Raw genomic sequence first — 14047 nt, forward strand, 5'->3', positions numbered from 1 at the left:
GAGAGAGAGAGAGAGAGAGAGAGAGAGGGAGAGAGAGAGAGAGAGAGAAAGACAGGGAGAGAGAGAGAGAGAGAGAGAGAGAGAGAGAGAGAGGGAGAGAGAAAGACAGGGAGAGAGAGAGAGAGAGGGAGAGAGAAAGACAGGGAGAGAGAGAGAGAGAGAGAGATTTTTTCTATTTAAAAACTTTATTTATTTACATATTTATAATTTTTATAATTTCAAACAAATAAAATGCCGATGTGATAAAAATCACGGGTTGCCTTGCTTTGTTTTATAAAATACACAATCTATGCCATAAAATACGGAGCAAACAAGCTCATTAAAACACCAACGTTGTTTAAAAGCGGCTACGTCTCCAATGTGTTTATAAAAACGGAGTCTGGCCCTGATGTTCACCAGCCACACTGCCCTGGCCTCCTGCCCCTCCCTGGTCTTCACTCTGGCCTTCTTACTTAAATAGATTTCATAATAATCATTTTGGCTTCCCCCAAAAGATAGTTGAGGAGCTGCCACTTTTCTTTTTCTGCTTTAGTAGTTCCGTCTGGGCCCTGTTCCTGCCATGGCCCTGCTGACACCTGCTGCTGCTATTATCATTATTACAATAAATAGTAATCACATCTCTATTACTGTCAAAATAAACCAGCATTACGTGCTTTGCTTCTTCTTTCTTTCCCCACTGGTTTCTGTGGATGATGGTTCTATCTGTTGACGGTGGTTCTATGTGATGGTGGTTCTATGTGATGGTGGTTCTATGTGATGGTGTTCTAGCTGACGGTGGTTCTATGGGATGGTGGTTCTATGGGATGGTGGTTCTATCTGTTGATGGTTCTATCTGACGGTGGTTCTATCTGACGGTGGTTCTATGTGATGGTGGTTCTATGTGATGGTGGTTCTAGCTGACAGTGGTTCTATGTGATGGTGGTTCTATCTGATGGTGGCTCTAATCTCCCTTTGAATTGTGAAACGTCATTAATCAGGATTAGACATAATTAAAGTTTGTTTTCCTTCTAAAGACTAACTCTTAAATGTTATAAGTTAACGAGTAATCACTTTAGAAAGTGTGGTTTTTAACACAGTTGTTTAATTGTATTCTAAACACAAACTACATTACATTACATGTCATTTAGTTGACGCTTTTATCCAAAGCGACTTACAATAAGTGCACACATGTGATCATCTTGGAGGCGGAACATGTTGAACTTTGCTCTCAACTCTCCATCATTTGATGTGTTTCAAGTGGCAACAATGTCCCCACATTTAGACGTTTTACAAACCACGGTCTTTTAGGGACACAGTGGTGGTCGTCTGCAGGGGAGATGATGAGATGGAAGTAGCCTAGCAGCTAGCAACATGTTCTAGGCTATCAGTCCTAAACAGTGCTGCAGTGGTAAAATTAAATGTGTGATCATACAAACCTTGACGCGATGCAACGCTACGCAACGTGTCAGGCTCTCCTGGCTATATTGCATTATATTATCGGTTAAAGTCATATACAATCAATGACAGTGAATAAATGTGCTTGTAGTGTCCATCCCTCCATCCATCCATTTTCAACCGCTTATCCGGGGTCGGGTCGCGGGGGCAACAGCTCCAGCAGGGGACCCCAAACTTTCCTTTCCCGGGGCACATCTACCAGCTCTGACTGGGGGATCGCAAGGCGTTCCCAGGCCAGTGCAGAGATATAATCTCTCCACCTAGTCCTGGGTCTTCCCCGGGGCCTCTTCCCAGCTGGCCGTGCCTGGAACACCTTCCTAGGGAGTTTGTTTCCAAACGACAGAGAGTCCGACGCCTCCAAGCGTTTACTTGGCGTTTACCAAGCGTCGAGGATGAGCAGAAGTGGCATTATTGACCTAGTCAGTGTATTTATACGCAGACAATCATTGACAAGCTTTGAGTTACTCATATATTGATATAAAACACCGTCAGTCACTGAGCCTGGGGGTGTTTGTTCTTACACAAGTTTGAAAGCGTCAGGTGTCGTTCCGATGAAGAAACCGCCAGGTTTCAGACGCTCACATGCGTTTCGCAGCATCATGTCAGCCTTCTGTTCGCTCTCGAATGAGAAACAAACTGACAGCTGCAGATGTCAAACATCAGCTCCGGATTGTCCAGCTTCTCTGAGAAAACCTCCTGTGTAGACATGACAAAGGAGTTGGGGTTTGGTCAGCGGTGAACTGATCTAGATGATGTTGTTCTACATACATATGCCAGTGAACTGATGTAGATGCTGTTGTTCTACAGCGATAGCAGTGAACTGATCTAGATGATGTTGTTCTACAGCGATAGCAGTGAACTGATCTAGATGATGTTTGTCTACCTTGGAACAGTCTGCATTGATAAATTGAGCACTGAAGATTTTCTCGCTGTGACTTTTCTTCTTCATGTCTTCGTAACGACTCTGACATTGTTCCACCGACACGACAGCGATATCTGAGAATAAAGACACAGTACATCAAATTATGTCACATAAAACAGATGTGAGCACCCGTCATAAGAGGTGTAAAGAACCTGAGCTAATATAACCGGAACAATAAAGAAATAATGACAGATCACCTGCACAGACCAGGTGATTGATTCCTCCTCTCCTCCACTTCTGCAGATCTCCTCCTTTTCCACAGCCGAGGTCCAACACAGACACCTGCTGAGGAGGCCCCGCCCCCCTCACCTGCTCCAGGATCTCCCCTGTCAATCAAATCAAATAAATTGCTGATTATCAAATGTGTTTGGGTGTTTTTCATCTCCAGATAACAATAATAACCCTCATCACACTCGGTCTTGATAACTCATGAGGGGGGAGAAGTCACGATATGCGCCCCCTTCTCACTCAGGGGGTTCAGGTCATTCCTCTAACTCCATCCTGGCCGGTCTACCGGCTGGTGCCACCAGTCCTCTCCCTGCATCACTTACCAGTATGAGCGGAATGAGCTCCTCAGTGATATTAGGATATAATAAAGTCTATAAATGTAAAAACACACCTCTTCAGACTACACATTGGATAAGGAGCACTTTAGTAACAGAACTAGAGTTCAGCTCTATGAAGAAATTCTACCAAGTTGATTCCTGTTCTAGGTCTGAACCCTCGTGGTGAAATGCACATATTGTAAGTCGCTTTTGAAAGCCTCAGCTGAATTAAATGTAACGTCATAATGGATAGTATTGATTCAGGAATCAGGATCAGGAAACATTTATTGCCAAAATATGTCAAACATACAAGGAATTTGTCTTGGCGGTTGGTGCGTGACAGTAGACAGTGTAACAATAGACAACAAGACAGCAGTGCACAAGTAATAAAATAAAATGAAATGCTAATGCAATGGGTTAGTAGAATAAGGATATGGGTTAGTATAAAATAAGAGAATAAAGTTAAAAATATTTAAAAAGTAAAAAAATATTAAAAAATAGTGCACTAACGAACAAGTGACAAAATGACGAGTGACGACAAAGTAACGAATGAAAAATTACAGTTAAAGTGACATGTGCAGTATGAAGCAAAGACTAGATGTTTTACGGCGGAGTCTAGAATGCCGCACATGGGGGCCATCTTGGTACGGGCAGCTCGCTCACCCATAACCAGGGCTGTAGTGGAGGGTAAACGCACGTAAACGCCGTTTACGCACCTCTGGAATTTGGGAAATAGCGTTTACGCACCTATAAATAGCGTTTACGCACCTATAAATAGCGTTTACGCACCTCAAAGTTCCCTGCGCCTTGTATTCTTCCGTTGGAATAATCCGAAATAAACTTGGTGTAATTTTAAAACAGCTAAGACTACGTTTCCTATTGTTGAACATATAAACGCCGTAGTCTGAATCATGTTCATCTGCGCTGTATTACGATCTGTGAGCATCCAATCAGTGCCTTGCGGCTGCAGCAGCGACCAATCAGGATCCAGGAGGTGTGTAAACACACGGATCAGCCCAGTGGTCCCCAACCTTTTTACGCAGCTCTGTGTTCGCTGGTCGTGCACGGTAAAAGAAAAACGCCTGGTGACGCGTAGATTAGAAAACAAGTCAGTTCTCAATGTGAAAAAACCATGCTGTATAGGTTATTTATGATGACATAGGTAGTACATGAGTGTTCCTTTAACTTATGTTGTCAGTGTAATTGACAGGCTGCTTAACTGGTTAACTCTTAAATTCAACATATTTTTTCAGGCAGTGAGAGGACAGGCAATGATGCAGAGAGCACAGGGAGAGGAGAAACACCAGGTCCAATAGAGAGAGAAGCACAGAGGAGCCATGAACCCCAGAACGCGGGGTTCTGGGGTTCATGGCTCCTCTGTGCAAGGCAGGACCTGACGTGGAGGACAAGGAGGCCCTCTGGGCACTACTGTAAAAAGGAGACTCCGTATGTAGATAGTTCTTAATCTGCAATTGTGTTGTGTTGTCATACTTTTCTTCACCGTTTTCATAGATTTAATGAACTACAAACTACTAACACATGTATTCATTATCATTGATTGTATATGACTTTTACTGATAACATAATGCAATATAGCCAGGACAGCTTAACTGAGTCGCGACGCTTTGTGTTGCCTTGCTTCACATCGTGTCGAGGTCTGTATGATCACAAAAAATTCAGAGTTTACCCACCTCTAATTTTACCACTACAGCACTGCCCATAACGTTGTGTTGGTAGTGGTACGTGTATATACTTGCTCAATTTTCAACCGATTTTCAAACGGTTTGGTTTGTTATAAACATCAGAGATGTAGTTATGACACTGCATACTTATGAATAATGTTCTGTTTAATATAATTTTCGTTTGAAAACCTGGTTAAGTATGCAGTGTCAGGGATTTCAATTTCTTGATGTATATTTGTAAAGGGAAATATTGTACCTATTTTAGAACATAATTATTCATATTATGTATGCAGCGTCGTAACTACATAGCTGTCCACATCACCCTCTAAAGATAGATCATTGCATGCCGTCCTACAGCATTCTTTAAATCTTCACCAGTTGGCGTAATGAAAACACCATCTTTCTATTGTATTACCCTCCGGTGTAAAGATTCTGCAATTTAATGACCATAACATTGGGTAATGGTCCCTTCCTATGTTAGACTTGTTCAATATATCCCATTCACACAACTTACTCATATTTCCAAGGTGAGATCTACAGTAAGCAGGATACTGCATTTCGAGTAACATCTACCCTAGTGCCACTACCATCATTGAGACAAAGTAATGCTCTTTCCTCTATGAAGTCTTTTACTACCCCTCCATTGCTATCTTTGCCCACTTTGACTGCTAGGAACCTGGGCGTGACAACATCACTGCAACAACACACTCTACAACATCAGGAGAATATGTCTTCGTCTCACTCAGAAGGCAGCGCAGGTACTGATTCAGGCTCTTGTCGTCTCCCTCCTGGACTACTGTAACTCTCTCCTGCAGGTCTCCTGCTACCACCATTCCACCTCTGCAGCTCATCCAGAATGCAGCAGCTCCACTGGTCTTTAACCTTCCTAACTTCTCCCTCACTCCTCCACTCCTCCGCTCTCTTCACTGGTACCGGTGGCTCATCCAGTTCTAAACATGGTGCTCACGTACCGTGCTGTGAATGGATGGGGTCCAGCTTCCATCCAGGACCTGGTCCATCCCGACCCGCACTCTCCGCTCTGCATGTGATAAACTGCTTGTTCCTCCTCACTGAGAGCAAAACACTCCACTAGATCTCCACTCTTTGCTGTCCTGCTCCTAAATGGTGGAAGGAGGTCTCTGAAGACATCAGGACCACAGAGAGCCTTCACATCTTCAGACTAAAGACACACCTCTTCATACTCTCTCTTTGTCGGGCTTGTGGCGTCGCAGAGGGGCGCTGTCAATCTTTAACATGATTATAGGATTCATTTAATTTAATTTTGTATCGCACAACATCGCAGATTAGCCTCATGTGTCTTTACAGTGTGTACACATGTGACGCCCTCTGTCCAGAAACCTTCACATGGACAGGAAAAACTCCCCAAACAATGAAAAAGTGTTTGATGGGGAGAATAAAGGGAAGAAACCTTTAGAGACACAGGACGATCCTCCAGGGACGGACAGACTGCGATGGACGTACAGAATGAACAACATCAAATATGTATAATACATTAAATTCATCTGACAGAAATGATTGAAATGAACATATTATCTCATCATATGTTCATGATCATCTCCTGCTCGTCAGCGGAGAAAAAAGACTCTTCCTTTAAGTTTATTTGCCGTTATACTGTTAAAAAATCCTGTTTTGTGGGATCGACTCTTCCGCCTTCTGACGAAAGACGATTATCCTGATGATTCACATCTGGTTCAAACTAACAAAACGGTTTGAGCGTCGATCCGCCTTCATGGAACCGAGATAGTCTGATGTCAATCATCTCGGTAATCTGAGCTGGATAATCGGACATTTGATCGACATAGTTGAACCACGTACGAGGAACAGGGCTCTGGTCTCTGCATTTGGGCCTGCCACAACATGCCGTAACACTTATTTCCTTTAACTTAACACCACAAAATATCAGGAGATAAGTAAGTAAGTAGATGATTGCCGAATAGCAATCCTGGTTATTATCCAACCCCAAAATAAAAGAGAATATGTATAATTAGTTTTTCTGACCACCATCCTTTTCTAACATAATACAAACAATGCTGTAACGTTTATGTGAAGTGGATCATCTTTATTTTTAGTTAAAAACAAATAATAGTATCACATTGTGCTTGGGTGACTAAATCCAATATAATCCAAGAAGATACCAACAGGGACAAATCCATTTACTTGTACGCAGTCTGTGAATAATCATTTTCTTTCTTGTAGCTCAGTACAATCACTGCTGTTCTACCAGTTGCCAACACTGTAAACCATGAAAGTAAATTAAGACATCTCAGTACACGGAAAGTAACATTATAAAATGAACCACAAAACCCCAGGATGTGTATAAAGTCTAAAAGTACTGCTTCACACAAAGACATTTCATTTTCAGAAATGTAAAATATGATAATGGAAAAAATGGTGATAGCAGGAGAAAATAACATTAATGACAGATCGTCACTGACATGCATGTCTTACACCTTCTGATCTTCATCCCGCCCATATTTCTCCATTCAGACACAGTTCAAGAAGGGTCATTTTCATCAATCCTGACTTTTTCTTGCTGATCTGCTTTTGGACAGAATGATCATGAACAAACCAGAGGTCTTACTTCAAAACAATGCAAACTGACCAAACAGAGCCTAAAACAGGCATGGACCGCATCCCTAAAAGATGCACAGGAGGATGCAAACACCTGTAGGGAAACTCCTACAAGTTCCATATATGAGCACTTTACACTTTAGAAAATATGGATGTGACCTCACCCAGAGGTTCCTGAAGAGCCATAACGACACAAATTAAATCTAAAAATAGGTAACGCTGTGGATCGGCAGTGAAGCTGGAGGCTAGGTTTCGTAGCAGAGAAGACAGCTATCAGCTCCACATGAGAGACCACAGTCACCTGTCATTCAAAGAGGCCACATTTCAAATATGCTCAATTTTGAACCTGATTAAATATGACAATCAACACACCAACAGCAGAGTGGACGGAAGAAATTATGTCCTTTTGAGCCCTCGTCAATTTACCTCAAATGATGAACCGAGTTATGTAATGACATTGTTGTGAATGATTTATCGCTGTATAATACTCAATAGTACGAAAATACATTACAATTATTATTACTTCAGAATAGGAACAATAAGTTTGATATCATTAAGTCTTTACAAAGTCTCATCTATAGTATCCAAAATGATAAGATTTCAACATTTCACTGTCTGTTCTTGTAAAAGACAATTTCTTTGTGATTAGTGTTTTATTTTCAAAAGCTTTTGTAAAAAATGTGGTCATTAACCAAAACAGGTGACCTTGATTTCATGCAAAAACTCAAACTTAATATAGAAGTTAACAGTCCAAAACTTGGAGATGCTCCAGTAAGGAGATAGGCCCTGGTGAGGTTTAGCATAGCTTAGCACAAAGACTGGAAGTGTAGGGAAACTACTAGCCCGGCTCCACACAAGCAAATATCTCGTGGTATTATGTCCATGTTGGTACATTTTACAGGTGTAAAATTAAAATGTCTAATCAAAACATAGGCGTTTTAGCAGGATTAGCAGTAAAATAAAGCAGCTGATTACAGGATGGACTGGTTCACTAACAACATGCAACGGTCACACCTGATTTCAATAGAAGGTGGATTTTCTTTGCCTGTGAGTTTATGCTAAGCTAGGCCAATATACTTCTCTGTCCCAGGGACACGGATAGGACCCAATGACTTTGTACAAGAGCCTGTGAGGATTTTTGTAAACTATATCTTTATATTTCATGATCTTACTCCTCTCCTACGTTGGTGTTACTGGATGATGTGGTAGAGAGTCACATTGTAGAGGACTTGGTGGCCATTGTTCCAGGCGTACAGCGCTCTGTCTCGAGGGTTGTAGTCCAGCATGGACAGGTGGCTGTATTTATTGGTCAGAGGAATGTCAATGTACTCATAGGTGGAGGAATTAGTGGAGTAGGCGTAGTACACTTTTGTTCCACCTGAGTAGCCGTTAGTAACATACAGAGTTCCACAGATCATGAATGCCTCGCCGGCGCTGCGTTTCGGGTGGTTGGTGGTCCAGCTGTGGATGATCTGAAGAGTGTTTGGATTTAACTGGCTGAGAACAATGTTTCCAGCGTTCTGATTGGTGGCATAAACGGCCCATAGCCCTCCCTCGTCCACCATGAGGTCGATGTCTGAGTGTCCCCCCCAGGCGTAATGGTACATGTTATTGTAGCCGGCAAAGTCCAGTTGGCGTGAGCGGCTGATAAGGGACGTGCTGAAGTCGAACTTGATGATTGTGTGACTCTGAAATTTGTTGAAGTAAATGGATCCGTTATAAACGACCTGGCCGGTACCAGACCAGGGGTGAGGCAGGCGATGAGAGGTGAAATTATCTGCAGTTATGAAGTCTTTCATTGACTGATACTCCCGAACAAAGCGATTGTTGTGGTAACCATCCATGTACCATACCTAAAAAAAAAGAAGCAAAAAAATATCTGTTTTGTTAAATGTTTTGGTAAATACATGTTTCCTGATTCCTGATTCCTGATCTAAAAATGTGTAAATATTTGTGTGACCATTGTCCACTGTGTTTGTGACTGTGTGTGTAAAAACGATACAAATAAGATGTATATACTGAATAACCCGTATACCTTATACTTTACTTATTATTATTTCATCATAACACAAAATGAATTATAAATTAAGTCCCAAAAATCCCTTAAACTACCATCCTCTACAACATGGGTCTCTGTTCAATTGTACTTAGAAATAACATGTGAAGATCACTTCAGAATCCATTGGTCTCAATGACAAGTCTGAACAATGCGTAGCTCTGAACTCATGAGTCTAAGGACGAGTGTTGAGGAGGGTTATTTTAGTGGTTTCTGTAGATATCCTGGCTGATGCGTCTTCGGTTTGCTGCTTGTTGTTTACGTTAGGGTTAGGGTTAGGGTAATGAACAACTCGAGATTCAACGTTTAAAACCAGATTGTTTCAGAAGTAGATTATAGATTAATGAAAAGCTTAATTATCGCTACACCATTGCAGTAGGGATCTGATGTTGTTCCTTCTCTTTTCTCCTTTTTACCTGCCTTCACTGGTCAATACTATTCAGTTTACTAACTGTAAGTAGCACTTTTCTGATAACAAACTCTGGTCCCTTGACCTGCAGAATGTCTATAAAACTATGACTGGTGTTTTTTGTTGACTCACTCTGCTGTCTCCAGCCGGGGCGAGCGGGTCCGTCATCCACGATCCAAACCTCGATCCAGATGTCTTGATAGTGATTGGCTCAGAGATTCCTGTCAGCTTCCCACAGGCTGAAATTATTACAGCATGAATAATAATAATGACAGGGACATGAGGGAAATGGACAGATAAAATAACAGGCATAGGTACAGGCACAGTGCAGGCAAAATACAGTAACACTTGCAAATACCAGAGCTGTGATTTCGTAAGCATTTCACAGCTTTTAAACTATACATTAAGAAACTGCTCTTTCCCTATTGAGTCCCTGTTAGCTTGATAATCCACAGAAATACTGTTAGGTTTTGTGAGTACTTGAGAATATCTCTTATCTCTATATCTTGCGTCTTTTTATCCTTGGTCGTTTACTCACCCAGCCTCTGCATGCAGGCCCTAAGCCGGTCCTCCAGGTCCATCACTCGACTGTGGAGTTCCTGGTAGTCCAGACTTCCCAGTTTTTCCTGCAGTGATCCCAGTAACTCTGTCACATTGGCCACCTCCTCCTTAAACTGTCGGACCAGCAGAGCGTCCTCCTTGTAGGCCTCCAGGACCAAGATCAGAGGACGTAACTCTTCCATTTTTGCTTTGATGGACTGATCAACAGACAACAGAGATCAATAACCTTCCAAACATCACTGATGTCATCGCTAAGGGACTGCTCTCCTGAAGGATTATTCAGGGAGTTAGAGACTTGACTTCATACTAGCTGGGGATTGGTAGTGTAAAACATGTCACAATGTGGGCGGTACCTTGTACTGTCTGGCGATGTTGCTTTCGTGTCCGTTTTCCACTTGTTTGAATTTGTTTTCCAGACCCTTTAGCTGAACTTCCATTTTCTCCAAAAACTGCAGATCTCTCTGAGTCCTCTGGTCCAGGACATTGATGGACTGACTCATATTCTGAACCTAAACAATCCAATAACATCATAAATATATATATATATATACACACACACACACACACACATCAGTGGTGGGATGTGAGGCCCGACCCAGGCATTCTCTGCTGGCCTAAACACAATCACAAAGTCATAGTTCATTTTTAGATAAATATTATTTGCACAGCTCCGGTCTTCTGTTGCTTCCAGCCTGCAGCCCCTGTGTATCTATGTAAGGGAGACCCAAGGTCCTCTAGGTAGACTTAAGGTATATGGGGACCTTGTTGCTGATCAGATCTTTAGTTTGCCATGTTGGGCGTATTCTTGCCAGACGTGTCAGTAGCACGAAGGTAGCCTCATAGGTACATCAGCATTAAAGTGCAGCACACAGTAATGTGCGATGAGCGATCTCCCAGGTTGCCTCCTTTCCCCCTGTGGGAACACTGCCAGCTGATTGGGGGCGGGCTCTTTTATTACTAGCCAACCGGACGGGGGCACCATTTCCGTAAAGCAATCGCATCGGCGCTGTCAAGCATTAAAGTTGTTATTCTCTCTGTTGCTGTCAGTTGTCATGGCAGCACGCACCAAAGGCACCCCTCCACCACCCTTGACACCTCTAATCTGCAGTAAAACCCGGCATATCAGAGGATTGGAGCAATTTATTCTCTACCGCCACCACCAGTTTCTGGACACCAAAGGGGGAATTTTCATCTCATCTGATGGACTCGCATGCAGGACTCTAGAGCAGGGATGGCCAATAGGTTGACCGCGATCAACCGGTCAATTGCCAAGGCAGTGCCGGTAGATCGCCCGCCATTGGAAAAAAAATCACGTCAGGTCACCATGCATGCTCGGTCGGCCACGGGAAAACTTGGTAGCTCTATATAACGATCCTTGCTTACTAACGGACATATTTAATTTCATTCAAAACCACCCTGGCTGACTCCAATCAGTGCAAGACATCCGAGTAAGGTAATGACCAAGAATGTATGGAATGGTTGTGACGGTTCTCTCGCTTCTGACAGATAACAGGCTCGTTTTTTTTAAATATCGCCTCTCTTTGTGCTTATCGTTGCAGCGTTCTTTTTCCGTTTACTGCTACTACTGGTTCGCCAAACTCGTTTAAAAATTAGCTCGCCAGCCGACAAGGTGTGGGCAGCCCTGCTCTAGAGTAACTGTGGAAATCAACAAAAATGTATTAAAGGTGAAATCCTGAAGGAGATATAACCCTGAAATGAAGGAGATATGGAGAGTAGCAACATCTCTAATCAGCAAAGGTGTCATCAGCATTGTCAGTATGTTTTTCATCATTAGAAGTATTAGTAGTAGTATCTTCTACCTTCTCCAGCAGCTGTCTAAGCTGCTTGGTTCTGGCGTCTCTGGAGCAGACAGTCTGCTGGGGAGCGACCACTGTACAAACACATCGGCCTTCAGAGTCCTGAGCCGAACTGTACACCTGCCAGCCATCCTCAGGAACAGAAGGACCCACCTGTCCGGCAGGAGACCAGAAGGAAACCAGGATTGAGGATTGTAACTGCTGCCATGTAGAGCTTTCATTGGTTGACCTAGAGACTCCGTAAGATTGACTTTGCTTTGTATCTTACCTTTTTGTTTTATTAGCATACAGACGTCCTTACATGGACCCATAGATTTCCCTACACAAAGAGGTTCATCTACACCAGGACACCGTGGTGTCCAGATGCAGCCTCCCAGCAACACCTCCGCCATTTTGTAGTTATAGTCTTTTTTGTTTTGAGCTTCTTCCCCTCTCCTTCTCTCTCTCTCTCTTTCTATCTCACAAACACACACACACACACACACACACACACACACACACACACACACACACACACACACACACAATCTGTGTTCCACTGAGAAAACGCTCCGACACCCTCATCCTGCTCTCATCATTAGGGGAGAACGTTTTACTTGAACAATACACCTGATGTTCTTTGGTCTACGGGAAGAACCTCTTGTTTAGCTCTTAACCGTTTGAACTGATTATTGACGAATATAGAAAAATGTAGAATGTAGAATAGGACAAAAGATAGTAGAACATCCACACAATAGAACAGAAAGATAGAATATAAATAGAAGGCAGAATATTAGAAAAGGCCGTAGAACATAGAAATAAACATGAAGTACTCACCACAGTTAAGGTTGATCCCATAAGCAGCAGAAGAAAAACGTTCAGCAGATTCTCTTCAGACTCCATCTGTGTCCAATTAATGAACCCAGTTATCTAGTCGTCTGTCCTTCTTTATTCTGCTGTCCTTCCTCCTCCTTCTCCCCTCTATCTGCTCTTCCTCCCTCCTCCCTCTGCTCTTCCTCCCTCCTCCCTCTGCTCTTCCTCCCTCCTCCCTTGGCTCTCACTCCTTCCTCCCTCCTCCCCCGGCTCTTCCTCCTTCCTCCCTCGGCTCTTCCTCCTTCCTCCCTCGGCTCTCACTCCTTCCTCCCTCTGCTCTTCCTCCCTCCTCCCTCTGCTCTTCCTCCTTCCTCCCTCGGCTCTTCCTCCTTCCTCCCTCGGCTCTCACTCCTTCCTCCCTCTGCTCTTACTCCTTCCTCCCTCTGCTCTTACTCCTTCCTCCCTCTGCTCTTCCTCCTTCCTCCCTCGGCTCTCACTCCTTCCTCCCTCTGCTCTTACTCCTTCCTCCCTCTGCTCTTACTCCTTCCTCCCTCTGCTCTTCCTCCTTCCTCCCTCGGCTCTCACTCCTTCCTCCCTCTGCTCTTACTCCTTCCTCCCTCGGCTCTTACTCCTTCCTCCCTCTGCTCTTACTCCTTCCTCCCTCGGCTCTTACTCCTTCCTCCCTCTGCTCTTACTCCTTCCTCCCTCGGCTCTCACTCCTTCCTCCCTCTGCTCTTACTCCTTCCTCCCTCGGCTCTCACTCCTTCCTCCCTCGGCTCTCACTCCTTCCTCCCTCGGCTCTCACTCCTTCCTCCCTCTGCTCTTCCTCCCTCCTCCCTCTGCTCTTCCTCCTTCCTCCCTCGGCTCTTCCTCCTTCCTCCCTCGGCTCTCACTCCTTCCTCCCTCTGCTCTTACTCCTTCCTCCCTCTGCTCTTACTCCTTCCTCCCTCTGCTCTTCCTCCTTCCTCCCTCGGCTCTCACTCCTTCCTCCCTCTGCTCTTACTCCTTCCTCCCTCTGCTCTTCCTCCTTCCTCCCTCGGCTCTCACTCCTTCCTCCCTCTGCTCTTACTCCTTCCTCCCTCGGCTCTTACTCCTTCCTCCCTCTGCTCTTACTCCTTCCTCCCTCGGCTCTTACTCCTTCCTCCCTCTGCTCTTACTCCTTCCTCCCTCTGCTCTTCCTCCTTCCTCCCTCGGCTCTCACTCCTTCCTCCCTCTGCTCTTCCTCCTTCCTCCCTCG

General features: G+C 44.0%; 1 protein-coding gene and 1 long non-coding RNA gene across 2 annotated transcripts; both read right to left on the reverse strand.

The window, feature by feature from the left end:
* Window positions 1–1199: 1199 nt before the first annotated feature.
* On the reverse strand, window positions 1200–2682 carry LOC120830907 (uncharacterized). The gene is made up of 3 exons (XR_013451964.1): window positions 2554–2682; window positions 2318–2430; window positions 1200–2130 (listed from the first exon to the last, which is right to left on the reverse strand). It is a non-coding gene; the product is annotated as an uncharacterized LOC120830907 (long non-coding RNA).
* A 3960-nt stretch (window positions 2683–6642) lies between these two features.
* LOC120830945 (noelin) lies at window positions 6643–13318 on the reverse strand. The gene is made up of 6 exons (XM_040195980.2): window positions 12835–13318; window positions 12022–12171; window positions 10555–10710; window positions 10179–10398; window positions 9773–9879; window positions 6643–9028 (listed from the first exon to the last, which is right to left on the reverse strand). The coding sequence occupies exons 1-6, from the start codon at window positions 12898–12900 to the stop codon at window positions 8366–8368; spliced, it is 1362 nt and encodes a 453-aa protein (XP_040051914.1). The 5' UTR covers window positions 12901–13318; the 3' UTR covers window positions 6643–8365.
* Between the last annotated feature and the right edge of the window lie 729 nt (window positions 13319–14047).

This window comes from Gasterosteus aculeatus, chromosome 13 (assembly GCF_964276395.1).
Source record: "Gasterosteus aculeatus chromosome 13, fGasAcu3.hap1.1, whole genome shotgun sequence".
In the NCBI taxonomy this organism is placed as follows: Eukaryota; Metazoa; Chordata; class Actinopteri; order Perciformes; family Gasterosteidae; genus Gasterosteus; species Gasterosteus aculeatus.

Bases quoted from the DNA above. Each gene is read 5' to 3' on its own strand.
- LOC120830945 (XM_040195980.2), bottom strand. From the start codon at position 12,900: ATGGAGTCTGAAGAGAATCTGCTGAACGTTTTTCTTCTGCTGCTTATG. The intron at 10,711-12,021 runs GTAGAAGATACT...TGGATTGTTTAG, and splicing joins TTAGACAGCTGCTGGAGAAG to GTTCAGAATATGAGTCAGTC. The intron at 9,880-10,178 runs GTGAGTAAACGA...TAATAATTTCAG, and splicing joins GGCCTGCATGCAGAGGCTGG to CCTGTGGGAAGCTGACAGGA.